The sequence below is a fragment of the Pezoporus occidentalis genome, unplaced genomic scaffold, assembly GCF_034315485.1.
Source record: "Pezoporus occidentalis ecotype Australia unplaced genomic scaffold, CSIRO_AGI_Poc_V1 ctg32, whole genome shotgun sequence".
In the NCBI taxonomy this organism is placed as follows: domain Eukaryota; kingdom Metazoa; phylum Chordata; class Aves; order Psittaciformes; family Psittacidae; genus Pezoporus; species Pezoporus occidentalis.
The window spans coordinates 1,306,610-1,332,119 of record NW_026915158.1 but is presented as its reverse complement, the minus strand read 5'-3'; the positions used below and the strand labels follow the sequence as shown (position 1 = coordinate 1,332,119).

Here is a 25,510-nt window from a genome sequence, read left to right as displayed (position 1 = left end):
TACCAAATGGTTTATGTAGAACATAACTATGTTTTCCAGATGATCTTGTAACGGTATCCGTCCCAATCAACTGAACTGACTTGCTGTCTTTACTGGGGTCTTCGTGGTTTGCCTGTTGTTTGGTTTGGTTTGGGTTTGGTTTTTGTTTGTTTGGGTTTTTTTACCTGAGCTTGATATGATCTGAAGTTACACTCTGTTTCCTTCTGACACTAGTTTTCAGTTCCAGGTAGTGCAATTTTCTCCACATGCTCTTTTTGCATGAGGAGCTTCAAAGTCTCTGGACCTGCTAATGCTAACTACCTTTAGCAGTGTCTCACATCTGCCCCTGCTGTGCTGCTTGAAACATGGGCTGGCTGATTTGGCAGTTACCAGGAGAAAATGTGTCTTACTGGTGGTGTCATTTTGAGTTGATGGTGTGATTATTGCTATCTTTATGCTCTCTGTTCTGTTCCTGTTCTCCTTTACAATTGTGTAGTAGAACTCTGGGATGTAAAGAATGTGTTGGCATGTGTGTGTGGATAAGGTAAGTAGTGGAATAGAAGTGTTTCGGTGTGTTAAGGACACCTGGTGGTAAGTACAGGTTTCAGTAGTCCGGCTTAGAGGCAAATCTCACCAGTAATACAGTCTTGGTAGAGGAATGCACAGGTCCATTTGTGCTTTACTGCTGTTGCATTTTCTTCTTTGCCACAAAGACATGTTTAATATAATCATGTTGCACAGATTTAACCAATATATTTATGCTTTTAAGCAGCATATTATCAGCTGCAAGGTATTCTTGCATAACTTTTGATTAACTGAAAGGATACATTTTTGTTGTAAGCAAGTGAAAGATATGTAATGGCCTTTATGTAGACATGAACTCCTTTCCTGTGAGATGTTATAACTGGTATTTGACCTTAACTGAATATTCACTTTCATGGAAGCAGTGCAGTAGATCTGTTTAAAGGCACTGAAGAAATAAGAGCAAGAAATGCTGAGACTTCTTCATTAGCGTCAAGAGGAAAGGAGACCAATTTGACTGTAATGTTAGTGTCTTCTAATTTCTGGGGTGTTTTGTTTTTTCTCCATCTCTTTCTTTGTGAGATGCGATTACTAGTCAAAGGCTTGTCTTCTGTCTTTCACTCTGAAAACATATCTTGTGTAATCCCTTCACAAAACCATTTGTTGCAAACATGTAGATCAGATTGCAGTCTCTTTTCTTTGTCAGATGAATTTGATTATCCCAGTAATAAATCTTGTTTTCATACTGTTTTCTGTGAATTTTGTGCAACACAATGCTAACTTATTTAAAATAAGTGCTTAGAAGAATAGAAACGGAGAAGGCTAACACTCTTAATTGGCTAACAGATCAGATCTGTGGTAAGTTTCTTGCTGTGTTAATCCCCGAATTCTGATACAGGCTTAGAGTGATTTAGCGTTACTATTGGTTTCTGGTATTTTACCGTTGAGATTTATACTTGCTTTCTTAAGTTTGGAGGGTAGTTGTGATTTCATTATTTGATACTCAATTGACTCTTCTGGTAAACAGATTTACTAATGAAATACTTCTGTCTGTTCACTCAATAGCTAGAGATGATTGCCATGGAAAATCCTGCAGACTTGAAGAAGCAATTGTATGTTGAATTTGAAGGAGAGCAAGGGGTAGATGAAGGAGGTGTTTCCAAAGAATTTTTTCAACTGGTTGTGGAAGAAATCTTCAATCCAGATATTGGTATGTGATATAAGAATTTACTAATTTATCAAGTTTTTCACACAAAAGGTTGGAGCAGATGATCTTTCAAGGTCCCTTCCAACCTGGCCTGTTCTGTGTTTATGCAGTGCCTTTCTGTATCTGCTGCTGCTTCTTTCTGAAGCTCTCCAGATTTCTTGGTGATCATGAGAGCATTTGACCCCTTGAGGCTCACTGTGTCTTTATCATCAGTCATCCTCCTAAGGAGGAATGATGAAAAGCTATGTGTATAGCTAGTGAAAGCTACCACTGCCTGTTTGGATATAAATCAGTAGTATAGGGTTTCTTTGCAGGGTTCCTGTGTTTTTTCTCTCACCTTTCTCCTCACTCTGCTTTGTGATTAGCTTCTAGAATTAGTAATCAAACCAAAGAGGAAGAGCTTCTGCAATAAAACCAGAGTAGGACTTATGGTGAGTTTTTATTTCCTCCCCTTCCTCCAGCTTAAAACGTCTGATAGCGTCAGTTCTTCTAATGATTTCATCTAAAAGGGGTACAAATCCAAAGTGTAGCAGTAATGTCAAATTTCATTGTAGTTACTTAGAACTAAGAGATTTTGATATATCAGAGCCAAAGTTTTATATTTGTGTTTTAACAGTCGCATTTCCATCTTGCCTTTTTTCTCTTTTACCCTCCTTGCTCCCTGCACTAGTGTCTAATGCTTCTGCTTCATACATGCAGAGATGTACTGCTTTTAATATGCAGCTGGTCTGCTGCTCTGATAAGATTAAAATGTCTTAAAGTGTTACTAATACTTTGTGTTAGAACAGAAATGAGACCTAGCAGGTTCTTGTACTAATTTCATAGTTTCTGAACGATGATGACATATTGCAGTTCCTGTTAAGGCTTCCATTAAAGCTCAACAGCATGTAGCCATTAGTTAATTTGGGTTCATTGAGCTGTTTTAAAAAATAAAGCTGCTGGTTTTGTAGTTTAGAAAATTGATGAATATAAACATAAAAGTTCAGTTTGTTCAGGTTGAAGAGGAAGTCCCCAGAATCAGTAACAGGATCTGAACCTTGACACTTACTATTACCCATACACAAGCCAGTTCTTATCACAAGCAATACAGATCCATAGGCAAGTCTTACTCTGAAAACTACCATTAACTTGGAGGGATTGGAATCTGAATTAGCAAGGTTACTTGGAATAAATTGGAGTACAACAAAATAAGGAAGTCTCACTACTTTGACAAAGGTATATTTTCAATGCAAAATACATTTGTTCTTTTTACCTGAGTTTAGCTAAGCAGAAGTTGCGTGGGATGCCTATATTGAAATAATCCCATTTAGTAACTGAAGTCTGATTCAGCTAAAATCCAGCAGTGTATATATGCTCCCTGTGTATAAAGATGGGTAATAGATAAGATGTGCATGCATGGTTTGTATTTTACTTCTGTATTCAAAATACAAAAAAGTAAAAAGTAAGTACACTTTTTGTATTCATATCAACTTGGGGGGGGGGGGGGGGAGGGTATTTATTGGCTTTTGACATAAATGTGCAAAACCAGAAAATGTAGCTTGCATTCATACTTTTGCACCTATTAATATGCACTGCAGTTTAACAGTTTATACACCATATATGCCAAGTGGGTTTTTGTTGATTCATAAACACTTCATTTACCAGAGAAAATGAAGGAAATCCTTTAAATGGAATTTAAAATGTCATCTGATAGGTATGTGTGAAGTCACACTTATACCTGTAAATTTTGTTGCCATTACATTTCAAGTATTTTGATACTAAACTACTGTCAGGTTTTACTCAAAGGAGGTAATTACTTGAGCAAAATTAGATTTATGACCAACAGTCATGGTAAAAGGAAAGAAGGAATAACTTTATACAGTATTCCAGCCAACACTATACAATTGGTTTTGTCTTATTGAAGCTTCCATTTTATTCTGGTGTTTTATTTTAATGTTAATGTACTATAGTCTTAGTTTTGGTCAATGACTAAAATGCTGTATTTCACATGAAAGTGTTTCCAGATGTTGGTCTGGGTGAAGTGTTAGTCCTTAATTATTAGACATTTGCCGGAGTTGTTTATTTTGACTGTTCAACTCTTCCATTTTCTTGCAGAAAGTACAAGTAATTGCTTTTATTTTGCCAGTAATCCAGAAGTTACTTCAGTCAATTCAGAAAATGGAATGCAGGGTTCTCTTTAATGTTTCTCCTATATATGTTTGTGTTGCTTATCCATTTCTGATTTCCAGCTACCTTACCTTATGTTAGTCTTGTTATTTATGTGCTTCCCCTAATAGCTGGCCCTGTCCTAGTATCTTACTGTGATAAATAATCTTCAATTTTGGGGAATAGCCAGTCTCTGAATGTGTTTGCAGGTCATTTTCTTACACTGAATGAGAATTCAGGCTTTATCTCTTAGCTGAAGGTGACATTTTTAGTCTTGGGAGTAATTCTGTGACTCTGTTTGTGGCTTTGTAATCAGTTTGTACCATCTCAGTAGGCTGTAAATAAGCATATCTTTTAAGAGCTGACAAGATAAATCCTTGTGGCAAACGTAGTTCATGTTGTTGACCATGTGCATCTAAATTCTGTTGTGTTGGGAGGAAGGAGCCTGAGCGCTTTTCCTTAAGCTCTGCCTGGAAATCATGATCTCAAGCTGTAAAGGTAACAGGTCACTGTGACTATACTAGTCTCTCCCCTTAAGTCTATGGGGTTTGAATTTATCTTCTTTTAGTATCTAGTAAGGAAATGGATTTTACTGTAGGGTTCATTTAAATAGTGTGTAGCCTATGCACAAACTTGGGTTTCATAAACAAGAGCTAGTCTACAGCCAAAAGGGTAAGGCTTTATCCTTCTCTTGTCTATACAGCCGTATCCACTCCCTGTAGCTCCTGGCATTTGCCAGTTCAGCCGTTTGAAGACTTCTGTAAAGGTACTTAGTTTGTGGACTTTGCAGAAAATCAGATGAAGGGAGACAGGGGAGCAAAGCAAAACCTCTTCGCTTTCAACGGTGATAAGCTGTTAAAGTTGCATCCCCTCCTGTGAAACACAGTCTCATGTTACATTTTCTCCTCAAGATGTATGTGATAGCTGCAGCAACAGTGGGCCTTGCCAAGTACCTTTAAACAAACAAAACCCAAATGTGGGGATCTAAGATTATATGTGATGGTTAATCCATGCCCTGTTCTCATAGCTTCCAATTCAGTCATAAGGCTGCATCTAGTCCTGTTCCTTTGCTGGAACTGATCTGGAAAAGCCTTTAAGGAAAGGCTGTCGCTCTGTACTAATTGGAGTTCTTCAGGATTATTTCATCCACATGTGTTTTGACTGTTATTTTCTTGTCCTGTTGTATTTATCGAAGTTACAATGTATGTTGACAATGTGCTCCTGGCTACTTAGTAATGGCAGGCGATGAAAGGCCATGCATGAACAGGTTTGGTGGGCATTGCAGGATGTTGTATCGCAGGTTTCTTCCATACTTCTAGTGATAATGTTAGTAACAGTATTTTGAGCAGCTCAAATTACCCTAAGGTAAGCAGGTTCTCTTCGCATTAAATTCACTATAATGTTAAGCTAAGCATGTTTTAGAGGCATTCTAATGCAAATGTGTTTATAATGGTGTGTTTTACATGTCATTTTTATTGAAATGTAACCATGATTGTTCAACTTCATTTTTCCTACAGGGATGTTCACATACGATGAATCTACAAAACTGTTCTGGTTTAATCCGTCCTCTTTTGAAACCGAGGGTCAGTTTACACTGATTGGCATAGTACTGGGGCTGGCTATTTACAATAACTGTATACTGGACGTACATTTTCCCATGGTTGTCTACAGGAAGCTAATGGGCAAAAAAGGAACTTTCCGTGATCTGGCAGACTCTCATCCTGTAAGTTCATTATGTTCTTTGAGTTTATTAATGCATTTGTCATGCAACAGATACAAATAATGCAAATACAAGATCACTGTCAGAAGTGGAAGTGAAATAACCAGTGACTTGTGTAAAGACTGCATTTGTTAAATAAATTCATAAGCAATAAAATCTCTTACTACATCTGGCTTGGAGGAAGAAGAATTGTCAAGTCAACAAATAGGGCTGGGTATCAGTAAGGCTTTGTTACATTTTTTTTTTACATGCTGTCTAAATTGTTTAATATCACTAAGCACTACTAAGCAGTAACTATTATTCATAGTATCTTCCCAAAAAGACTTCTAAAATTAGGCTGGTTATATCTATTTGTAGAAGTAGATTTCTACAACAAATATGAAAGTAACAGTAGACATGCAAAAAAGGTGTGATGCACTTGGGGTTTGGTTTTGGTCTTTTGTCTTAAAGCAAAAGACGGACGAGGCAGTCTGAATATCTGCACAGTTTGGGAGCAATGATCAGTATCCGTCTTCCCTACCTCTCCCCAGCCAGTGGCTATACAAAAGCACTAAGCCATGCGTGTGTTTTAGATAGAGCACAGAAGCAGCTATGCAGGGTGACTTGCCCTGCTTCATCTGCAATTAAAAATCACCAGTAGCTTTCTCACATGCTAGCTAATATGAGTTGAAATGCTTCATTTCATTTCTCTTTTCATAAGTGCTTATGCAAATCTTCAGCTACTCAAAAAAGATGAGTAGAATCATAAAATCAACTGTTTGAAAAGACCTTTAATATTGAGTCCAGCTGCTAGAGCATGGAGGATGTGGTGGTCACCAGCCCTCACACCAGCAGTTCCAAGTCCAGCCACTGTCAGTGCAAGGTATTTTAAAGGTCCTGTGGAAGAATCAAAAGGATATATTTAGTGAAAGGATGAGGCTTACATGTAAACTCTTTTAATAATTGAAACATTTAGGAGGAATTTATTATTTCTACTTCACTATAAAAAATACAGTTGCACTCAGTTGTTGCTTTTCCTTTGTTTTGCATTCTTGAGTCCTACACCTCTGCCTCAGACAAATAATTGTTCCCTTTGTGCATAGCCTTTGGTTTCCGAAAGAGTCTTGAGCTTTTCTTGAGGCATAGCATGGAGGAAGGCTGGTCACTCCTTTGAATAGAGCAGGCTCTTGCAGTTAATTTCAGATTCCACTTGGCAAATTCTGACTTAACTTGTGATTTTAGTTATTATTTTTTTTTATTTGTGCATAAATGTTTTCTTACCTTAATAACTGCCCGTCTGTCGCTTCAAGATTGCTTCCTAGTTCGTTTGGGGTTTAACTCAAGATGTAGAAGACAGAAGCTTGCTGCCTGGAGTTTAGCTGATATAAGATACAGCATTTTCTTTTGATTTTAATGTGTGTACGTTCAACCTACTAGCGTAACGTGTTCTGGATGCCAAAAATAAATACAATTTCAAGAGAGTTTAATGGTAAAGAGGTAGTCAGTGACTCTTAAGCTACAGGTTTGACCATTGCATTTAGGAATATTCCTGTGTACTGGTAGGCTCTTCTAAGGGATTTATCATTCATTGCCATGTTTCTTTTTTATCTTTCCTTAATATCTGCTATTGGTTCTTTCAGACACGGAGGTTAACATACCTTTGTTTGGACTGTCATGGGAGATCTTAGGGGACTTGTGTTATATAGAATGCAATAACCCTTTTTGAGCAGATGATTTTATGCCTTTTGGTATTACTCAGTGAAATCCTGAAATCTGCTTATGACAGACATTTATTGTCTTGTTTTTTTTCTCTAGGTTCTTTACCAGAGTTTGAGAGACTTGCTAGAGTATGAAGGAAGTGTGGAAGATGATATGATGATAACGTTTCAAATATCTCACACGGATCTCTTTGGCAATCCAATGATGCATGATTTAAAGGAAAACGGTGATAAAATTCCTATTACAAATGAAAATAGAAAGGTACACTCAAATGATTTTTAATGTAATCTGTAATTTTTAGATACTGTATGCAGAATTGTGTAGCACTGCAGAGGTTTGGTCTCATTCCTGACTTAAGCTTAAAAGCCTTTTTTAATTGCTATAGCACAGTATAGTTGTAAGCAGGAAAGGCTTATCTTTTAAAGAAAGCATCGATGTATGCATCTGTAGCTTCTGGATGTGGTGTTTGACCTGTCTGAGAAATATGTGAGACGTGTTCTGTATTATTGCTGAGTAGAAGCTGAACCCAGGTAATCTACATAGAATTACGTGTATTTCGGGGTCTTACATTTTTTTGGAGATACGTTGAGTGGCATGTGTCAAAGTACTAAGGTTTTTTGGGGGATTGTTTCCTTACAGGAATTTGTCAATCTGTATGCTGACTATATCCTCAATAAATCAGTAGAAAAGCAGTTCAAGGCCTTTCGGAGAGGATTCCACATGGTGACCAATGAATCTCCTTTGAAATATTTATTTAGACCAGAGGAAATTGAATTACTTATATGTGGAAGTAGGGTAAGAATTCTGAATGTACACCAGAAAGTGGAGCTTTTTTGATGCTAAGTACCTAACTAGTGGTCATTTTAAAAAATGTCATCTTCTTACAGAATTTAGATTTTCAAGCACTAGAAGAAACTACAGAATATGATGGTGGCTATACCAGAGACTCTCTTATTATTAGGTAAATTATTTTTTTTCTGATGTCTGAAAGATAAAAAGCACTTGACATAGCTGTTTCTTCACAGTATTGTAACATGGAGTATTTTTGTAGTGCTGGAGATTCAAGTGTCTTATGCATAATTCCGCTTTACTCAAGTACCGTCATTAGGAAAGAGCACATAGTTGTAAGTGTACTGTCTTTAGCTTCTAGTGAACTTTGGTAAAAATTAAGAGGGATTTTTCCCTGGGTTTTTGTCTTTCATACCATACAGTTATATAATCCCCAGTATAAACAGGGCTGTTTCAATAAATAACCATTGCTTTGCTGCTGTTTTTAAAAGAAAAGAAATCACACTGAACTGTTTGGATAGGTTGCATGTGTAAACCATTCTGCTCTAATTAGAAATCAAGTAAATTCAGTGGTTTTGATGTTTCTACTTTTGTGTCCCCTTGGACTAGAGAATTCTGAAGACAAGCATTAGGGAAGTGTGCATCTTGAGTGCTCTAGACTTTGCCAACTACTTAACTAATTCCTGCTAGGGTAGAAAACCTTGACAGCAGCTGTTTGCTTACTGTAGTGTTTAAGATGGTAGTAGAAATGGCCATTGTAGTGGAACCAGTATAATTCCTTAGGAAATGGGAATCCTAAATTAAGTGATCTGAAAATATTCTTCATTTATCAGCCAAATTAACATTTAAAAACAGTTAAATTGCAGTGTTTTGGTACTAATTCTAATTTCTACTTCTGAATCTCATTCGATTGGTAAAGAAGTTACTGGTTTGGTTTATGAATGCAACTTGTAAACTTGCTGTTAGGGTTGATAAGGATAACTAAACATTCAAAGTTCAGTTACTTCCAAGAGTCTCATTTATACCAGGTTTCAGTTCACTTCTTGATTTCTTCCTTCATAGGGAATTCTGGGAAATTGTCCATTCATTTACAGACGAACAGAAAAGGCTATTCTTACAGTTTACAACAGGCACAGACAGAGCCCCTGTGGGAGGACTTGGAAAGTTAAAGATGATCATAGCCAAAAATGGCCCAGATACAGAGAGGTAAAAGAAAAAAAGTCTACATTTTTCTTGTTTGTTTATAAATGGAAGCAAATTCTTGCTTTTAAGTTAACTTTGTTAAATCTGGACAGTTGCATCTAAGCAAAGTGGATTCTCTTTAAATTCATTATTTTGGATCTGTGAAAGAGCAATGTGTTTCTTTGCAGGTACTGCATGTTCCCAGATCTGAATTCTTGTTTTTCTCTTTCCCTTTGTTTTCCCCACAGGTTACCTACATCTCACACATGCTTTAATGTACTTTTGCTTCCGGAGTACTCAAGCAAAGAAAAGCTTAAGGAGAGATTATTGAAGGCCATCACATATGCCAAAGGATTTGGCATGCTGTAATGAATATAACAAAATAGAAAAAAATATATAACAAAAGGGATTAAAAAATGATGGTGATGATGTCCCTGTCTAAAAAGGCCATAAGATAGTGAGCTACAGTAGTCACCTGTGTTTGTGCCTCCCTTCTTTACTGGGGACATTGGGCTGGAACAGCAGATTTCAGCTGCTTATATGAACAAAATCTTTATTTTTTCTTTTAGCGTGAAAGTGTTACATATTCTTTCACTTGTATGTACAGAGAGGTTTTCCTGAATATTTATTTTAAGGGTTAAATCACTTTTGCTTGTGTTTATTACTGCTTGAAGTTGAGCCTTTTTGAGTATTTACAAGAAAACAAACTGTACTCTCCCAAGGAAAATATTGCCATCATTTGTAGACCATGTAACCTTCAAGTATGTGCTATATTTTTGTCCCTGTATCTAATCAAATCAAGAACTGTACTTTTTGAAGAGTTTGCTTTTGAAACTTGAAGTCTTGGAAAACAGTGTGATGCAATTACTGCTGTTCTAGCCCCCAAAGAGTTTCTGTGCAAAATCTTAAGAATCAATAAAGACGGAAGGGAGAACTTGGAATGTTAAATTGCAGCCTTGAGAACTTTACTTTAGTCACAGCACAACAATTAAATCTCATTTCACTATATGTTGCCTACACATGTCTTGTAATAAACTGTGTTTTTAATTAGGAAACATTTCTTAGCATAAGAAAGGGTAGAAATTTTAGTTACTTTTTTTAAAAAGATGTTTACTGGGGAAAGTGCATTTTCAACTGAACAGCTTTAGAGTAGGGAGTGAAGTGTTTGGAAAAAAGATAGGAAGTTTTTGCTTTATTATAAACAAAGCATGTGGAAGTGCACTTAAAATGAAGTTTTATTCTTAATTGCCTATTACGTTGACATTTTAAATAGACAATCCAAAGTCTTCCCTACATGTTATGTCATCACCGTTTATTTAATGACTTATTGTTCCTACTTATCAAGGCACATGATCAGTGTTGCAACATAATCTAAAGGGATGGCTACTGTATTTTAATCTCATCTAACAATAAGCAAAATTGAACAATATTAAACGTAAGGCCTACTTCATGTTGTACACTTCCAACCATTAATTAAACTGTTAGAAAGTAAGTACTAAGGTTATGTTCATCTATTACATAAAGTATTCAGTAGGTTTTTAATTTAACTCTACAAATCATATCAGAAATAAATCCTTTACCTTTCGTAGTCTGTGTTTAATGTTAATTTCTCCTGTTGCAGTGTATGACAAAGGGATTATGCATTTTTAAGTGAGGATGTAACTGGCATATCTCTTTTTTCCAATACAAGCTGCAGCGGATGTGCAGAGCTGAGCTTGTGCCTTGACGATTGCTTATAACTGACTACTACCGATCAATCCCGTGACTGTGTGGAATTGGCATTAAAAGGCATAGTTTTGAAATCATTGGAGAAAGAAAAGCTGTCTTTCAGGACTATTTTAATAAATTCTTTCTAGTAATAGAAACAGACAACTGTTATGTGACTGATGCTGAATAAAACAGTGACCTTTTTCACCACGGTTCAGTGAAAAAGAAAACAAGTGACTTCCTTACTTTGATGAATTGGATATTACATTATTTGATTAGAAAACGTTGTAGTACAGCATAAGTTGAGGGTTACAGGTGCGGAAATCTCTCCAGAGGTGAACTGTAGTGATGTGGGGTCCAGTGATGTTCCCCTCTCAAATCCAAGACAACCTGGACACAGGGACTGAACCTCGCTGGAGAAGGATTGGTGCTGGCTGTCTTCTGGTGTTTGAGCTGGAGGTGGCAGGTAGGGCAAGCTGTTCTGGATGTTCACCTTATTTCATGTCTTTTGAGAGGAAAACAAGATATACCAGCCTCTGGGTAGGGAAGCTGACAACAGTGCCGGCAGATTCCTCCAGGTTTGGGGCATCTTTTACTGTAAGTGGCAAAAACAAGATTTGCCAAGTGGCTTGAGGTGTTTTGTGACAAGTATGAACCCCATCATGATACTGCTGTGTGGTATGTACTACATCAATAGTCTAATGCTGTTGAGCTGTGTCCCTGTAACTTGTCTTATTCTGATATAGCTGTGGATGGTGGTTATACCCAGCTAACAAGTGGGTAAAATTCACGTTGTTTTTTTAAACGGACCCAAAACCAGGGCAGACAGCATCACTGGATAGCAATACAAAGTTTTCCAACCGAGGTGTTGGCATTGTGAATATGTTTTTTCTCTTCCTTTAGCATTAAGATTAAAATAATACGTAATTGTATTGGCCTTTAAAAGTATAAGCTGTTTTTCAAGGAATCATTTTCAGGTAAGATATAAGCACTTCATATTGACAGGTTTCCTGTTTAAATACATACTGCCACCCCCAAAATGGCATGGTATCAAAACCTTATGTCCTTAGTGGTGGTACAGGTGTGCTTGTCCAGCTGCAGCAGCTGATAAGGTTTAAAGTAAATAAATCTTGAAGTCTTGTAGCTGCACGCTGCTCTCCTGCCCTGCAGAAGTTCCAGTCAGTCCTCTGCTGCTTGGAATGTTTGTCATACTGGGGAAAATGCCATTTTAAGTTCTTTTTTTCTTCAGGCACACCTGGAATGTCTTTAACTCTCTTGTAGTCTCTCGTAGTCTTTCAGCAGCATTTAGCAAACTTTAGGTCTACAAAGCTGACCTTGGAAATGTAGGTGTACTTCTGTGTCACTGAAATACCTCTTTCAGGTGAGAGAGACATAAGGCTTCTCATCCAAGGTAGCACTGTGATGCCAGTGTGCTGGTGTTCTCTTTTCAGGGGGTCCTTAATTTGTTAACAAGAAAATGTTTGGGGCATCTCAGCATTGTCTCATATGACACAATCCATTTTTTTTAATTTTATTTTTCTCAGAGAAATGTATTTCGCTTGGATGCAAATTCCTATTCCTCTGAACTGTACTGTATGAAACATCAGTCCCTCTTTTGCAGTGGCTGGTGTATGGGGTGGGAGCTGGGCTTGGCTGGTGGAGTCACTTGTGTTGGCTGGTGGGGGAGCAAGTGGAGGGATGAGATGGGAGAGGAGGGGATGGGGCAGCAGAAAAATTAAGTAGATGGGAAGAGAAGCAGTTGGAAAACATCCTGATTGACAATGGCTAGGGAAGATGAAGGAAGCAGAGATGTGCTCGGTTTTATTTCCTTAACTGAAAGGAATCTTGTAAAGGATCTTGGGAAGACAAGGAATGTGGGAAGGTGGTTTTAATTGCAGAGGGTGCTGTGTTGAGATAACAGCAGCATGGGTTTGTTCTGTTCTGCAGTATTTGTAGGATACACTCAGTGGTCCTGACAAATAACTGAAGCCAGCCTGCTACACTTGTGTTTATGGATTTCTGTGCTCGATATATATCCTGCTTCAGGGGTTTTGTGTGTGAAAATTTCTTAAGAGACAAGGACACTGGAGATGCAGGTAGAGGGCAGGAATAGTTACTCTGTTTTAGGATAATAGCCTTAGGAACTGCTACGTTACCTTCCTGGGTAGGTTTGTGCATAGTTTTGAGGCTTAAAAACAAAAGCAGAGCTGACTGAAAGTCAGTGATCACTGGAGTTGGCTTCTGCCTTTGGGAGGACCCGCAGCACAGCTAAACTACAAATAGCTACTTGTGCAGGGATGCTATGGCTCATACGGGCTTGGCTGACAACTAGAACTGAGCAATGTCAGGTGAAGATAAAACCCAGCAGCTTGATTTGTGTCTGAACTGTTGTCATGTGCAAAGCTGACGTGAGGCCTTTCTGCTTAATGTCAGTGAAAGCTCAGGTGTGCATTTCTGCTGTGCCAGGGGGGTCACCTACAGAGAAAATCCCTTAAATCTGTTTTCCCACTGCAACCTTTTGCTTCCAGACCCATGTAGTACCACAGTGTGAGCAGCAGCGCTCACGAGTAACTGTTCATCCATGGCAACAAGTTGAAGGTTTCTGTTCTATGTTTTGAGATGCCATACCTTATGTGCTGCTAGGCTTGATTTAGTTATTTCCTGTTGCAGACATTCAGTGTTTGAGCAGCAAGGTGCAAAGGTCAGGTGAGCTCTTATGATGGCAGTTAAAGGGGTTTCATTATTTCGTAAAATAATTGATGTTAATAAAAATGGGAAGCTCCACACTAGAATGTTCCATAGATGTTTTCAGATGAATAACATCCCTTGTGCTGTGTACACTGATTTTGTTTTATTATTTAAGTTTTTAATGGTCATCTGCACATGAAGAATCCTTGCACTTTGTAGCAAGTCACCTAACATAAAGCAGGTGACATTTTGGCTTCACCAACAGGGATATCTTATTCTCAAAACACAGCACAGTCTTCTTTACAAGCATCTGATAAGGGCTGCTCTTGGGCCAGGGTTTTTCAGCTTGAATCTCTCCAGGGAGGGTCTCACATTCCCAAACTAAAATCCCCAACGGATATAATTTCTTACAAAATTGCTGTCAGCTGCCTTGAAGCAGGGCTGCAGCCACTGGGCTCTGCCCTTGCCAGGCTCCAGCTCAGTGGCCATCAGCCAGCCCAGGTGCGAGCACTCTTGGGCTGGAGATCATTCCCAGTGGCAGTGCTTGGGCCTCTCAGGGGCAAACCTCTTCCAAACCTGCAGCTTTTTGGCCAAGCAGTTGGACTCATCCAAGCCTGTTCCTTGCTGGCTTTGAAAGGCTTCCTGGGTTTGGGACTCTGTTTCTGGGACCACACGCTACTGCTGTTACCACCAGTAGGATGGTTTTAGTCCCTTCTGTCTTCTGTGCTCTTGGCTTCTCTCGAAGGGACAGTGGGTGGCTTGGAGCCAGCACACAGCTGCTGTATCCTACTACAGACCAGCAGCTGCAAAGATTGACGCTGGAGCTGCAGAAGCAACAGGGATTTGCCCCTGAGCCTCAGCCACTGCTGCAGGGCTGCAGGTGGTAAAACTGAGCTGTGTCAGCAGCATCTGCAAGGTGGGAGCTTCCAGCAGCCATATGCTGCTGTTTTCACACTTCTCTAGGCATGTCCCAAGAGTGGTTGCAGCCTCTGGACTCTCCCAGTGGCCAGCGGCAGCACCACTTGGTCCCATCACCTTCTGAGTTCCTTCTGCCATTTTTTCTCCCCTGCACAAGTGAGGATGGAGCCCTCTTGGACTGAAACCCACAGAGCAGCTAACTGCTGTGCTGCCCACTGCTGCTCCTGCCCGTAGCACTGGAGATGGCTGAGCAAGGACCATGCTCCACTGGAGACATCGCTGTTGCCCATCAGTCTGGCACGGCCTCTGCTGGCCACCAGAATGTGAATCGGTTGCCTGGTCCATAGACAGGGACTTCCCTGTCTGCTTTCTCCAGGTCTCTGCATCTCTTCTGTAACAGCTGCTCTTCCCCAGGCAGCGAGCTGAGTTGCATGGTGCTTCTCCTTTGCCTGGGATGGGTTTGTCACCCCTGCTCTTGGCTTCAGATTTGAACTGCCTCTGGCTGCCCTGAGGTGCTGCATGGCTCCTTTCTCACTCCTTCCTCATTGTGCTCATGCTCCTTTGGAGCCACTGCTTGCAGCTGGTGCAGTTAGGTTATGGCAGGTGAAAGCCTTTCAAAGCAATTGAAACCCTGAAGTGAAGGTGTTTTGCTTGGAGCAGCTCCTCTGTCAATCTGCCCAGTCTGAACCATGCATGGAGAATCCCGGCTGTGGCTGATGGGACAAACGAGCTGTGGCAGCAAGTGATGTGTTTGGAAAGGTGTGGTGCTTCCCTAGGAAAGCTCTGCAGCTTTTTGTGGCTATACCTGAGCTTTTTACCAGCCTTCATGCAAGCATGGTCAGAGGCAGTGGTGCTATTACAGGGAGATGAGGCATTGCGGTTCAATAGTCGGAATCCAGTTAAACTCACCTCTGGATCATTTCCTTCACGACAGCGTGCCCAAAGTCGCTGCTAAGATGCTTCCTTCTGCCAAGTACCTGTGAACAAGCAGCCCTGAGGCTTGCTTTAAACAGCCTAAATGTAACTAGATATTGAAGATAGCAGGAATCCCACGGAAGCTGCTTGCATGAATTGCCTGCACTGTAGCTCTGCAGGTGACGTGTATGTACTGCAGCATGCAACTGGCATTGATTCTCCTAAAAAACACAGATTTTTGCAGCAAGGTCCCTTCGATTCCTCAGCCTTGGAGGTGAGCTGAGCCAAAACCAGCACTCCTTCAAATCTATTTCAGCTGCTGCTCTGGGAAGGCAGGCAGTGCCCACTGTTCTCACTGTGATACCCACCTGCAGGGGTTGCTTGGGTGCAGTGCCTGCTGTGGGATGACCCCTTCCAGTGTGATGTGGGAAACAGCTGTTGGCAGTAAGAACAGAAGGGGGGGGGGGGAGAGGGGTGTTAGGTTTTGGGGGGATGTTGGGGGTATTGTGTTTTGTTGTTTTCTCTTGTCAGGAGACTAAAGAAATGATATGTCAAAACAGCTGAAAAGCTGATAAATCATGAGCTATTACTCAAGGTGTCCATCGGTCTGTAATGCAGTAGTCCTTTCCTGGGTTTCCATGTTACTGTTCTTCAGTTGCCCTGTTACAGAAAGGTTGATACCTGCCACTGTAATTGTTAAGGAAAGAAAAATAGAACCGTAACCATTACTAGATTCCTTTCTGCACTTCTGGTTTTAGTAACCTACCCCCAGCTTACAGGTAAGACAGGTCCCTGTCAGAGCTGGACCATGTTGTCCTTTGCCTCTTGGGAGAACATGGCAAGGGATGGCATGGGAGCTGTGGCCACTGGCACTGTACCCTTTGCTCTCCCAGCAGAAGCCAAGCAGTAACGGTAGAGCTGGTGAAGATGATCTCTTTGTGAGAACTGCTGCTGCTTCTGGACTAAAGCTGATGTTTGTGCTCATCCTTGGAGCTGAGGCCACCCCATGTACTGCTCCTGAGGCTGCAGAAACCGCTTTTGCTTAAATAATGTGGGTCTTCCCTTCGTTTCTCACCCTGCCCGGTGCGCAGTGGGGTTGGGCTGCAAACACAGAGCAGCAGAACTGTGTTCTCCAGAGTGAAGCTGTGAGGGGCGTTCACTTGTGAGCTGCAAACGGCTGCAAAATCTGAATTTCAGAAACAAAGCGCCTGACCGGTTTTAGCCCCAGAGGTTGCTTCTCAGGTCTTGCATGTGTGTCCTTCCCCATCTGCCCAAGGCCGAGCGGAAGGGAGCTGGGCTTCCCATCCTCCCTGTAAAGGAGCATCCTTCTTGAGCTCTGGGCTGTGTCTGGGGCTGCAGGGAGAGGGATGTTCCCAGATTGATGGCTTCCCCAAAGAAAGGTGCCACAGCTGGAATCTTGTGTGTCAGCTGCCTGTTGACTTGCCAGCTCCATTTACTGCATAATTCATTTTGCTCTCAGGGATAGGTAAAGGGTTTTTCTGAAACTGTGTAAACAACAGTTTAATTCTTCCTGTGTGTTCCAGGATGGAAACGTCAGTGGAAGCGCTGCAGGACTTTGAAGCCAAGTAAAACGCTGTCATCCCGCAGTCTTCAGGATGAAGAACAGCTCTTCCTTAGTCAGCCTGATTGTATTATCCTGTTGGACAACCTGGACTAGGTTTGGCCTGTGCAACTCTCTCATCCTTGCTGTCAGCAGTGATACAGGAACATGTCTTTCAAAGCAACAACCTACAGACAGTCTTGGAGAAAGCACTAAAGCAGAAAGCACTAATGCTTTCATGAGGGAAAGGAAAATGACCAGTTTGTTCCTTAATGTAAAGCAGAGCCCTGTCTGGTTGTAAACATTTGGCAGGAATAAAACTGTAAAGCGGATGCCTTAAGGGAAAATAAATAAATCCTGGGCTCTTTCTGCAGAATGAGCTGCAGAGTTAAGCTAACCCCAACCCTTGCCTCTATGTATGGGAGTCTGTACAAAGGCATGTGATGTTTTGCTGTCACCACCATTTCTGTTGTCCAGCTCATTGAATTTTCCAGAGCTGAGCTTTCTACTGTAAAATCTGTTAAAGTAAAATAATAGTAGGGAACAAGGGAAAAAGGATGGGGTGCTATGGAGAGCACTCTGCAGAGCAGCACGGCTTGAATTGTTTGCTGTTAGGGAGCAGGGCTTATACCTCAAGGCCCTTATAGCATCCTAGAATGCTTTGGGTTGGAAGGGACCTTAAAGATCATCTGATTCTAATCCCGCTGCCATGGACAGGGACACCTTCCACTAGACCAGGTTGCTCAAAGCCCCATCCAACCTGGCTTTGAACACTGCCAGGGATGGGGCAGCCATGCAATTAAGAACTTCTTCCCTGGAAATGCTTGCTCCAAGCAGCACATGGAACACAGTGGTGCTGCTTCACCAGCTTTGCCCTCCTTTTGCACCTGCAGCAGATGTTCAAGCACCTCTGGCCTTCCCCATCAGGTGTTTCACTCAGCACAGGCAGTCTGGACCAAGACTCCCACCCCATGGCCACCCTTTTGGCACAGGCTGGCTCCCGTACCTGTGTGAAGTGGATGCTGTGCCTGTGAAACCCCTGTCTGCAAATTCAGGGCATGTGTTCAAATGCTTTCTAAGAGCTGTCTCCTTCCTGGCTTTCTCTTATGGTGGGTTGAAAGACCAGGCAAGCCCATGCCAGGTACTGCCCAAGGCCCTGGTCTAGTGGAAGGTGTCCCTGCCCGTGGCAGGGGGTTGGAACCAGATGAGCTTTAAGGTCCTTCCAACCCAAACCATTCTGTTTTCTGGTAGGTGACACGTGTGTGTGCAAGTAGCAGAGTGCTGCCAACACATTTATTTCTGCCGGACAAGGTGCCATCCCTGCTGTGTCACCCTGCATGGGGAAAGGGAAGGCAGGAGCCAGGTGGCTCTGCCACCCACAAGGCTTGGCGCCACTGTGGAAGCGGGGTGGGGGGTCAAGGCTCTTGTGTCTGTGTTGTATCTGCAAACACAGTGATGGTGTCAAAACCGGGCATGGGACCAAAGCCGTGTTGTGCCAGCTGCCCCATGCTGAGGGGAGACCAGCGCCATTCCCACTTGGTTTTCTGTCACTTCAGATCTCTGTTCAGCTAAAGCTTTCTGGGCAATGTGATAGTGGCACAATGAAAGTCTGTCATGAAATGCTAAAAGCTAGAGGGATATGGGTAAGAGAAACCACAGAGTTGCTTGAATGTTACTCAGAATATTTTAATGTACATGCTGCCACATTAAGCGGAAAAAGCATCTTACAGAGATGATAGATGTCAAAGGATGCAATTTCATCATGCCAGAAGCTGTACGTTTCCAAATGACTGAAGCCAATAACATCAAAATAGCTCTTTTTCTGGCATGTGAAAACCAAACAAGTACAGAAAAGGGAAGAGCAAACACATATTTAATGGATAGATTAAGCTGTTCTGATCCATCAGATGACAAAGCATTCTTGTGTTTGGGGGGGGGTCTTAACAGGTAAAAATTTGGTATAAGTAATACTTTAAACAGTTCTATCTGTATATTCCTAGCAGGATGGAACAGCTGTAGGATGTTGGGTAGGTATTTAGATATTTACAGAGAACAATGACTGATGTAGAACATGACAGTGAGTATGAAACCCTACCAGACATGGCATTTGAGTAACACGACAGTGAACATCAGCTACAGGTGCATGTGGTACCTGCCTGTTACAAGGGGAAGGCTTCAAGTTCAGCAGCCTGTGACTATCTGTGCTTACAGTACCAACCCAGCCCCACTTTCAACCCTGCCTTCCTCAGTGTGGGGTGACGAAGGTGCTCAGACCCCTGCCAAAAGCACCTCTCTTACGTCCCCTAATTGTCTCAAGCCCCTGTGTCGTGGTTTAAGCCCAGCCAGTAACTCAGAACCACGCCGCCATGGTGAAAATAAGGACAAGATTCAGCTGAAGGACTTCCGAACTCCACTGGCCAGAGGTAGGTCTCAGCTACTTTCCAAAGCACTTGTTGCAATCAGTGGAAACTTTGGTAACAGAGGTTAAGCCCAGCCTACAGTAGATCCCTAAGTCTAGCTGGCTTCTAGGCTGATGATAAGAGTTTAGACATGGCCTGTGTGTGGACATCTACTACCTGGTGGTTCCATTGGCAGTGTCCTGGTAAAGCCCTGTTCCTTAGTCACTGTCAGATTTGTCTCTCACCAGGCCCAAAAGTATCAACAGGAGGGGGACAGCTGCTTGCCCAGAGACAAGTGCCTACTTTGAGCACCTGTACTCACCAGAGCAATGGTCTCTGTTTATTTCATTGTTCAGCCTAATGAACATCTGCACAAAATGTAACATGGCTTTCCAAATGGCTGTTGGGCAAGAGAGCCTGGAATACAGCAGGATATCACCTGCATAATCCACCCTCTTCTCTGTGGGTTTCTTACTAGTTTTCTAACAGACCACCTATTCCCATTTGCTGTTAGGGCTCCTAAACCAAGGCTGATGACAACTAAAAGGCAGAGCGCTGCCCATGGTAATCACAGAACCATAGAATGGTTTGGGTTGGAAGGGACCTCAAAGTTCATCCAGTTCCAACCCCCTGCCATGGACAGAGACACCTGCCACTAGACCAGGTTGCTCAAAGCCCTGTTCAACCTGGCCTTGAACACTGCCAGGGATGGGGCAGCCACAGCTTCTCTGGGCAACCTGTGCCAGTGCCTCACCAGCCTCACAGGGAAGAATTAAGTAATACCTAATGGTGCTGGAGGACCCAGCCCCCATGGCATAGATGCTGAACAGCCTCTGCTACTCCATACATCTCAGGTCAGTGAGGTACCACAGGATAAAAGTAACACAGAGAAAGCTACACGGCAGAAAAATACTGCACAGAAAAATGACAGTATCTTCCCAGGGGGAGAGTATTGAGAGAAATCCTCTCGGTGGGAGGGAGAGAAGCCTGGAAAGAAACTGGAAGCAGCAAGGTAGGAGAGGCTAAGAGGGGTGCGTAAGAGGTAAATCCTGAAGTTGCAATGTGATAGAGCAAGAAACCTCAGTACTGTTCTGCCCTGCATGTCACAGCAGGCTGAGTGGACTGGACCTGTGTATTCATCTCAGATCCAGACTGCTGGCTGCTCTGCAGTGAGCAGAAAAGCAACCAGCGCAACCAGCACAACCAGCCTCCTGTCAGCAAATGTGGCCTTGGTTCTCCCTAACAGAAACACGGCAGTTCAGAGTAAAGCTGGCAGTAAGTAGTGAAGGGAGCTGGAATAGGCATCCTTAAATAAAATAAAGAGGAAGAACACATAGGCCTAGAGGCAAGAATGACTTTGGAACACAGGGTTTGTTCTCCCTGTTCACAGAAACCCCCCTGGGGGAGAAAGCTGGCAGGAGGCAGGGACAGTCTGTCCTGCCAGCCCATGCAGGTTCTCAGCAGCCTCCCTCTGGGACCAACCACTTGCTGAGACAGAATTCACTCAAGACCCTCCATACAGGAGCTGCACACAACTGGGCCCTCTGTTCTCCGCCCAGGTTTAGTGAAGCCATATTGTTACAGATGCCTCTCACTAGTGAGCTTTTGGGGACCCCCTTCCATGTAAGGATTCTACCAGTGGACATAGGGCTGTGCTGAAAAGCACAGACCATGCCAGAAAGGACATGAATGAGCACTGCTTACTCTGTCAGCGTGGCCCTTTGTGCAGAGTCCAGCTCATTAGAAATAATCAGACTAAAGCATCTGTGTGCACAGGAGTTTCATACATGTGCACAGGCCAAGTACATGCTGCTGCTTAGCTGTAGCCCAACCACTTCTGCAGATGCTTTGTTGTGAAAGGACAAAGATTTTGAGAAGCCCAGGTGAGCATCCATGTATTTGATCAGCTATTAAGGTAGCAAGGTACAGCTATTTATGTACCCTTTAAATATTTTTGAAGTCTGTAACAAAACCCAATCCCTCCTTGCTTTAAGTACAATGCCTGCTTAACACGACAGAGATGGGAAGAGACAACGCGTCAAGACCTACACACACCACACACAATAAACATTCTGAGCATGACTTGTAAGAAACCCACTCCCAGTACAAAAAAGCACCCAAATGCCAGACCAAATGTCCCCCTAAGAAAATGGCATTGTTCTATTTACAAGAAAATACTGCTTTAGTTAAAAATGCTAAAACCCATTCTCTTGAGTTCATATAAAAATAATCAGGTCTGTGTATGCACACACATATTTACATACAGTTATGGCTTTCACAGGCTTCAACCTTCTCCACTGAATAAATGAGGAAGTACAAATACTCCATTACTGCTTTTTCTCCTCTTCAGATTTTTCACCCTCTGCTTCTCCAACTGATAAGGTGCCACTACCGTATTTTTTCACTCGGGTTTCTACTCTGGCCAGTCTCTGCTTCACCTTTTGCTGAGATGAGGTGTATTCTGCTAAGAGCCTCGCAAACCTGGTCTGCAGTGTATCCAGAGCTGTTTCAAGTTTTTCTACTTTTTCTTCCAAGTCTTTTGGGTCAGCTCCTGCTTTTGCTGCTTCTTCATCTATTAAATTGTCTTTCATCAGAATTTGTCGCCCTTTCTCTTCCAGAGCCTTTTTGGCTTCTGGATATTCTGTGAGGGCTTCCATTAAATCATCTTTAGACAAGCAGAACAAATCAGAATAACCAATACTCCTTATGTTGGCTGTCCTCCTGTTGCCAGATTTGCTACCTTTGATGTTTAGGATGCTGATTTCACCGAAGTAGCTGCCATCACTTAGGACTACAAACTGGGTTATGCCGTCATCTGCCACCACAGCCAATTTTCCCTCTTTAATAATGTACATTTCTCTCCCAATATCTCCCTTTTTGCAAATGTAGTCCCCAGGACTGAAGACTGTAGGTTTCAGTTTCAGCACCAGCTCAATGAGAAGTCCAGCTTCACAATCCTGGAATATACGCACTTTCTTCAGTGTATCCAAATGGACATTGATGGCGATTTCAGCCTTCAACTTGTCAGGCAGATTTTTGAGAACTTCCTTCTCATCCACTGTTTTCTTGTTGGTCCAGAGGTAATCGAACCACTTAATAACTCTGGCTTCCAAATCCTTCGTCACTTTTCGGAAATGCATGTACTGCTTAATGGAATCCACTTTGGCCTGGAACTCTGCCCTGGAGGCATTCATGTTGGAAATCATGGAGCCCACGTTACCGACAATGGTAGCAAAGATCAGGACACCCACCAGGAAGTCAATGACCACAAAGAGATACTCTTCATCTTTCACCGGGGGAGGTGTTTCTCCGATGGTTGTCAGAGTGAGTGTTGACCAGTACAGACTGTAAATGTACTTTCTAGACAGGCGCCCGTACTCTGGGATGGACACGTTAGGGTAGACCCAAGAGTCAGTTCCAAATCCGATGAGCTTTGAAATTGCAAAGTATATACACGCATTCCAGTGGATGATGATAAGAATGTATAAGACAAGGTTTCCAATACGGAACATATTGGGATAGTTCGTCCTGGTTTCAGTACGGTCAAAAAACTCAAACAGCCGAGAAATCCTCAGCAAGCGGTTAAATCGCAGCTCAGGGTAGTTCAAACCAAACTTCAGATATGCCACGTCTGTTGGCACAACAGACAGCACATCCAGTTTGAACTGCAAAGTTTTGGTATAGTGATCTCGCAATTTCTTTTCATCCTGAACTAGCAAGCCTTGTTCAAGGAAGCCTTCAAAGAATAAAAGTACATATTTTACTTGTTAGAATAAAAATGCCATCAACAGTACTGACTGACTTACATTGCAGATACCTGAGAAGATTAACACTTGTACTGATCTGCACACAGACACTGATACACTGTGAATTCATTTAATGAAAAATAGTTCATTGCAAATGCAGATATTTCAGTGAAGTTTCAAAGCTGATATATAATGATGAAGAGCAGTGACTCTACGATTACCATGCTCCCTGCAGGTTCCCACTCTGTTCTGGGACAGCTGTTATCTTTTTCTTTAAGGTATGCTTGCAAAAAGAAAGGGGAGATTCAAATGTGTCATTTTTTTTGTGAATCATTGGCATGAGTCATAACTAAAATTAAGCAAGTGCTAAGCAATTGTGTGTAAAATCAGAGTGGAATATTTTTAAATACATAACAAGAAGAAGTAGGCATAATGGATTGTTGGAATTTTTTTTTCCAAGCAATATAGATACCCTTGAGATAAAGAAACCCAGTTTCCTCCTCCCTGAGACCTGCTTTTCCTCTTATGTCCAATGTTACTAAGCAGAGGAAAACCAAGCTGCATGTCTTTGTGGTCTACACATCACAACTGTGTTTCTGGAATGTTTGCCTACCTCTACAGTTGCCTCGTATATGTGTGCATCTGTCTTTCACTGTCTGCAAACTAATGGTGACGACAAATGGAAGTAGTTCCTATGGCATGAATGTATTACCTCCTAGAAAGCTGCTGGAAAAGCTGCTCAAATATGCCCTTATTAACAGAATAATGCAACTAAACAGAAAAGTTGACCAGGCAGATGAATTTTGGCTCACAATTAAATTTGAAAACACCTCCCTCATGAAGGGAAATAAAAGCCCTCAGCTCTTTTTTGTCCCCTCACAGAACTGAAGTCCTATATTAAAACCTTTTAAAAGCATCAAAATGTGGAGTATGCTAAACTTGATCAGCTGCTGAGGCATGAATCTTTTCTGCTTCATAGTGCACAGTCACCAAATAGGTGAAATGCAGCAAAACTGGCCCTGCAGCTAGACAGGACTGCACCACAGAGAAGCTATGCGGATCATAGTAGTTGCAGGGTTACCTAGATGCAGTTCAAAGCCAATCTCTGCCTTTAGACAGCAGGGAGTCGCACTCTTTCCCAAGGGCTTCCATGACCTCTGTCCCCAGGGCAGATAGACCCTGCAGACTTACAGGAAAAGGCAGCAGGCACAGAGCCAGATGGGGTTGTTAAGAGAGTCGACAAAGATTTCAGCACCCAAAAGAAGTGACTTCCTTAACTGCGTGCCTGAAACTGCAGCAAATACCTACACTGATGCATTCAGGAGATCTCGGTGGCAATTCTGCAGTTCCAATCCAGGCCTGCACAACTGACTTTCTAACCACATTTTAATAGTCAATCATTGTCAGGACAGACTGTGGAAATGTGTGATTTACATTGCCTGGATATGCCCAATTTCTGCTTTTTTCCCCATTGCAATAACAAATGTAACAGCAGAAGAGAAATCTAGTTGGCAGAGCTGACATTTCAACTACACAAAGAAGATGAAACCCTTCCATCCGGCCACAAATACAGCAGTCCTTTGATTTAGGCTGCTGTCTGAAATAGACTTTCCTATTGAACAAGGTACTTGCTAAGTGTCAGAATTTGGCTTGCCATGAGTTGTGCACTTCCCAGCGTGACAGCATTTTTAGCCTCTGTCTTATGTTTACAACTTGTCACAAACCATAATTAATGTCAAGTGGTCAACGTGATTAAAAAAAAAAAAAAGAATGAAAAATCAAAATGTAAAAATGGAAGGTTTAAAGAACTCTCATTTTGTAAAGATCAGTGTGGTTCTGGACCTCTCCAAGGGACTTTTGGGGGCTGAGTCCATACCAGAAAGTAGAACAAGCCAGGAAACATTTTCTGGCCCTGAGACCAGCTACCATGACAGCTTCTATTCACATGCAAGCTCTCACAGCCTCCTCCAACAATAACACCATGAACAACACCCAACCTCTGCTGTCCTTCCAGCTATGTCCAGACACTGCCCTGAGGGAGCGCTACCTGTCACAGACCAAACTGCAAGCACCAAAGTACCTCAAGGGCTATTGTAGCAATTTAATGATATGGGTCACTGTATGGCATTGCTTAGGCCTATGTTATGACCTTATTTAGTTTAAAACAGATATCCCTTTAAGGCTAGAATCTGTACCAGCTGGGCTCTAATATGAAATCTTCTCAGCCTGTCTGGTCTACAGAAACAGGAACAGGAAGCTGGAGCCCCTTCACATGTGACATGGCACAGTCCTCACAGATCCTTTAGGTTCACTCTTTCTTGAGGAAGGCAAGAC

General features: G+C 42.0%; 2 protein-coding genes and 1 long non-coding RNA gene across 13 annotated transcripts in view; 1 reads left to right on the top strand and 2 right to left on the bottom strand.

The window, feature by feature from the left end:
* Positions 1-10,190, top strand: part of UBE3A (ubiquitin protein ligase E3A) — a 53,663-nt gene extending 43,473 nt beyond the window's left edge. For 9 of the 10 annotated variants that reach the window (XM_062628592.1, XM_062628590.1, XM_062628587.1 and 6 more), the window contains 7 exons: positions 1,567-1,711; positions 5,371-5,576; positions 7,368-7,532; positions 7,911-8,066; positions 8,159-8,232; positions 9,123-9,266; positions 9,491-10,190. In XM_062628592.1, coding sequence (XP_062484576.1) covers positions 1,567-1,711; positions 5,371-5,576; positions 7,368-7,532; positions 7,911-8,066; positions 8,159-8,232; positions 9,123-9,266; positions 9,491-9,611 — 1,011 coding nt within the window. In that variant the 3' untranslated portion in view covers positions 9,612-10,190. Of the gene's footprint in view, positions 1-1,566; positions 1,712-5,370; positions 5,577-7,367; positions 7,533-7,910; positions 8,067-8,158; positions 8,237-9,122; positions 9,267-9,490 lie in introns of those variants that run through there. The other variant, XM_062628593.1, reaches the window with a different exon arrangement.
* Positions 10,191-18,701: 8,511 nt separating this feature from the next.
* LOC134168654 (uncharacterized) lies at positions 18,702-19,752 on the bottom strand. The gene is made up of 2 exons (XR_009966626.1): positions 19,389-19,752; positions 18,702-19,342 (listed from the first exon to the last, which is right to left on the bottom strand). It is a non-coding gene; the product is annotated as an uncharacterized LOC134168654 (long non-coding RNA).
* A 1,347-nt stretch (positions 19,753-21,099) lies between these two features.
* Positions 21,100-25,510, bottom strand: part of CNGA3 (cyclic nucleotide gated channel subunit alpha 3) — a 32,112-nt gene continuing 27,701 nt past the window's right edge. For both annotated transcript variants that reach the window (XM_062628562.1, XM_062628563.1), the window contains one exon: positions 21,100-23,166. In XM_062628562.1, coding sequence (XP_062484546.1) covers positions 21,758-23,166 — 1,409 coding nt within the window. In that variant the 3' untranslated portion in view covers positions 21,100-21,757. The remainder of the gene's footprint in view (positions 23,167-25,510) is intronic.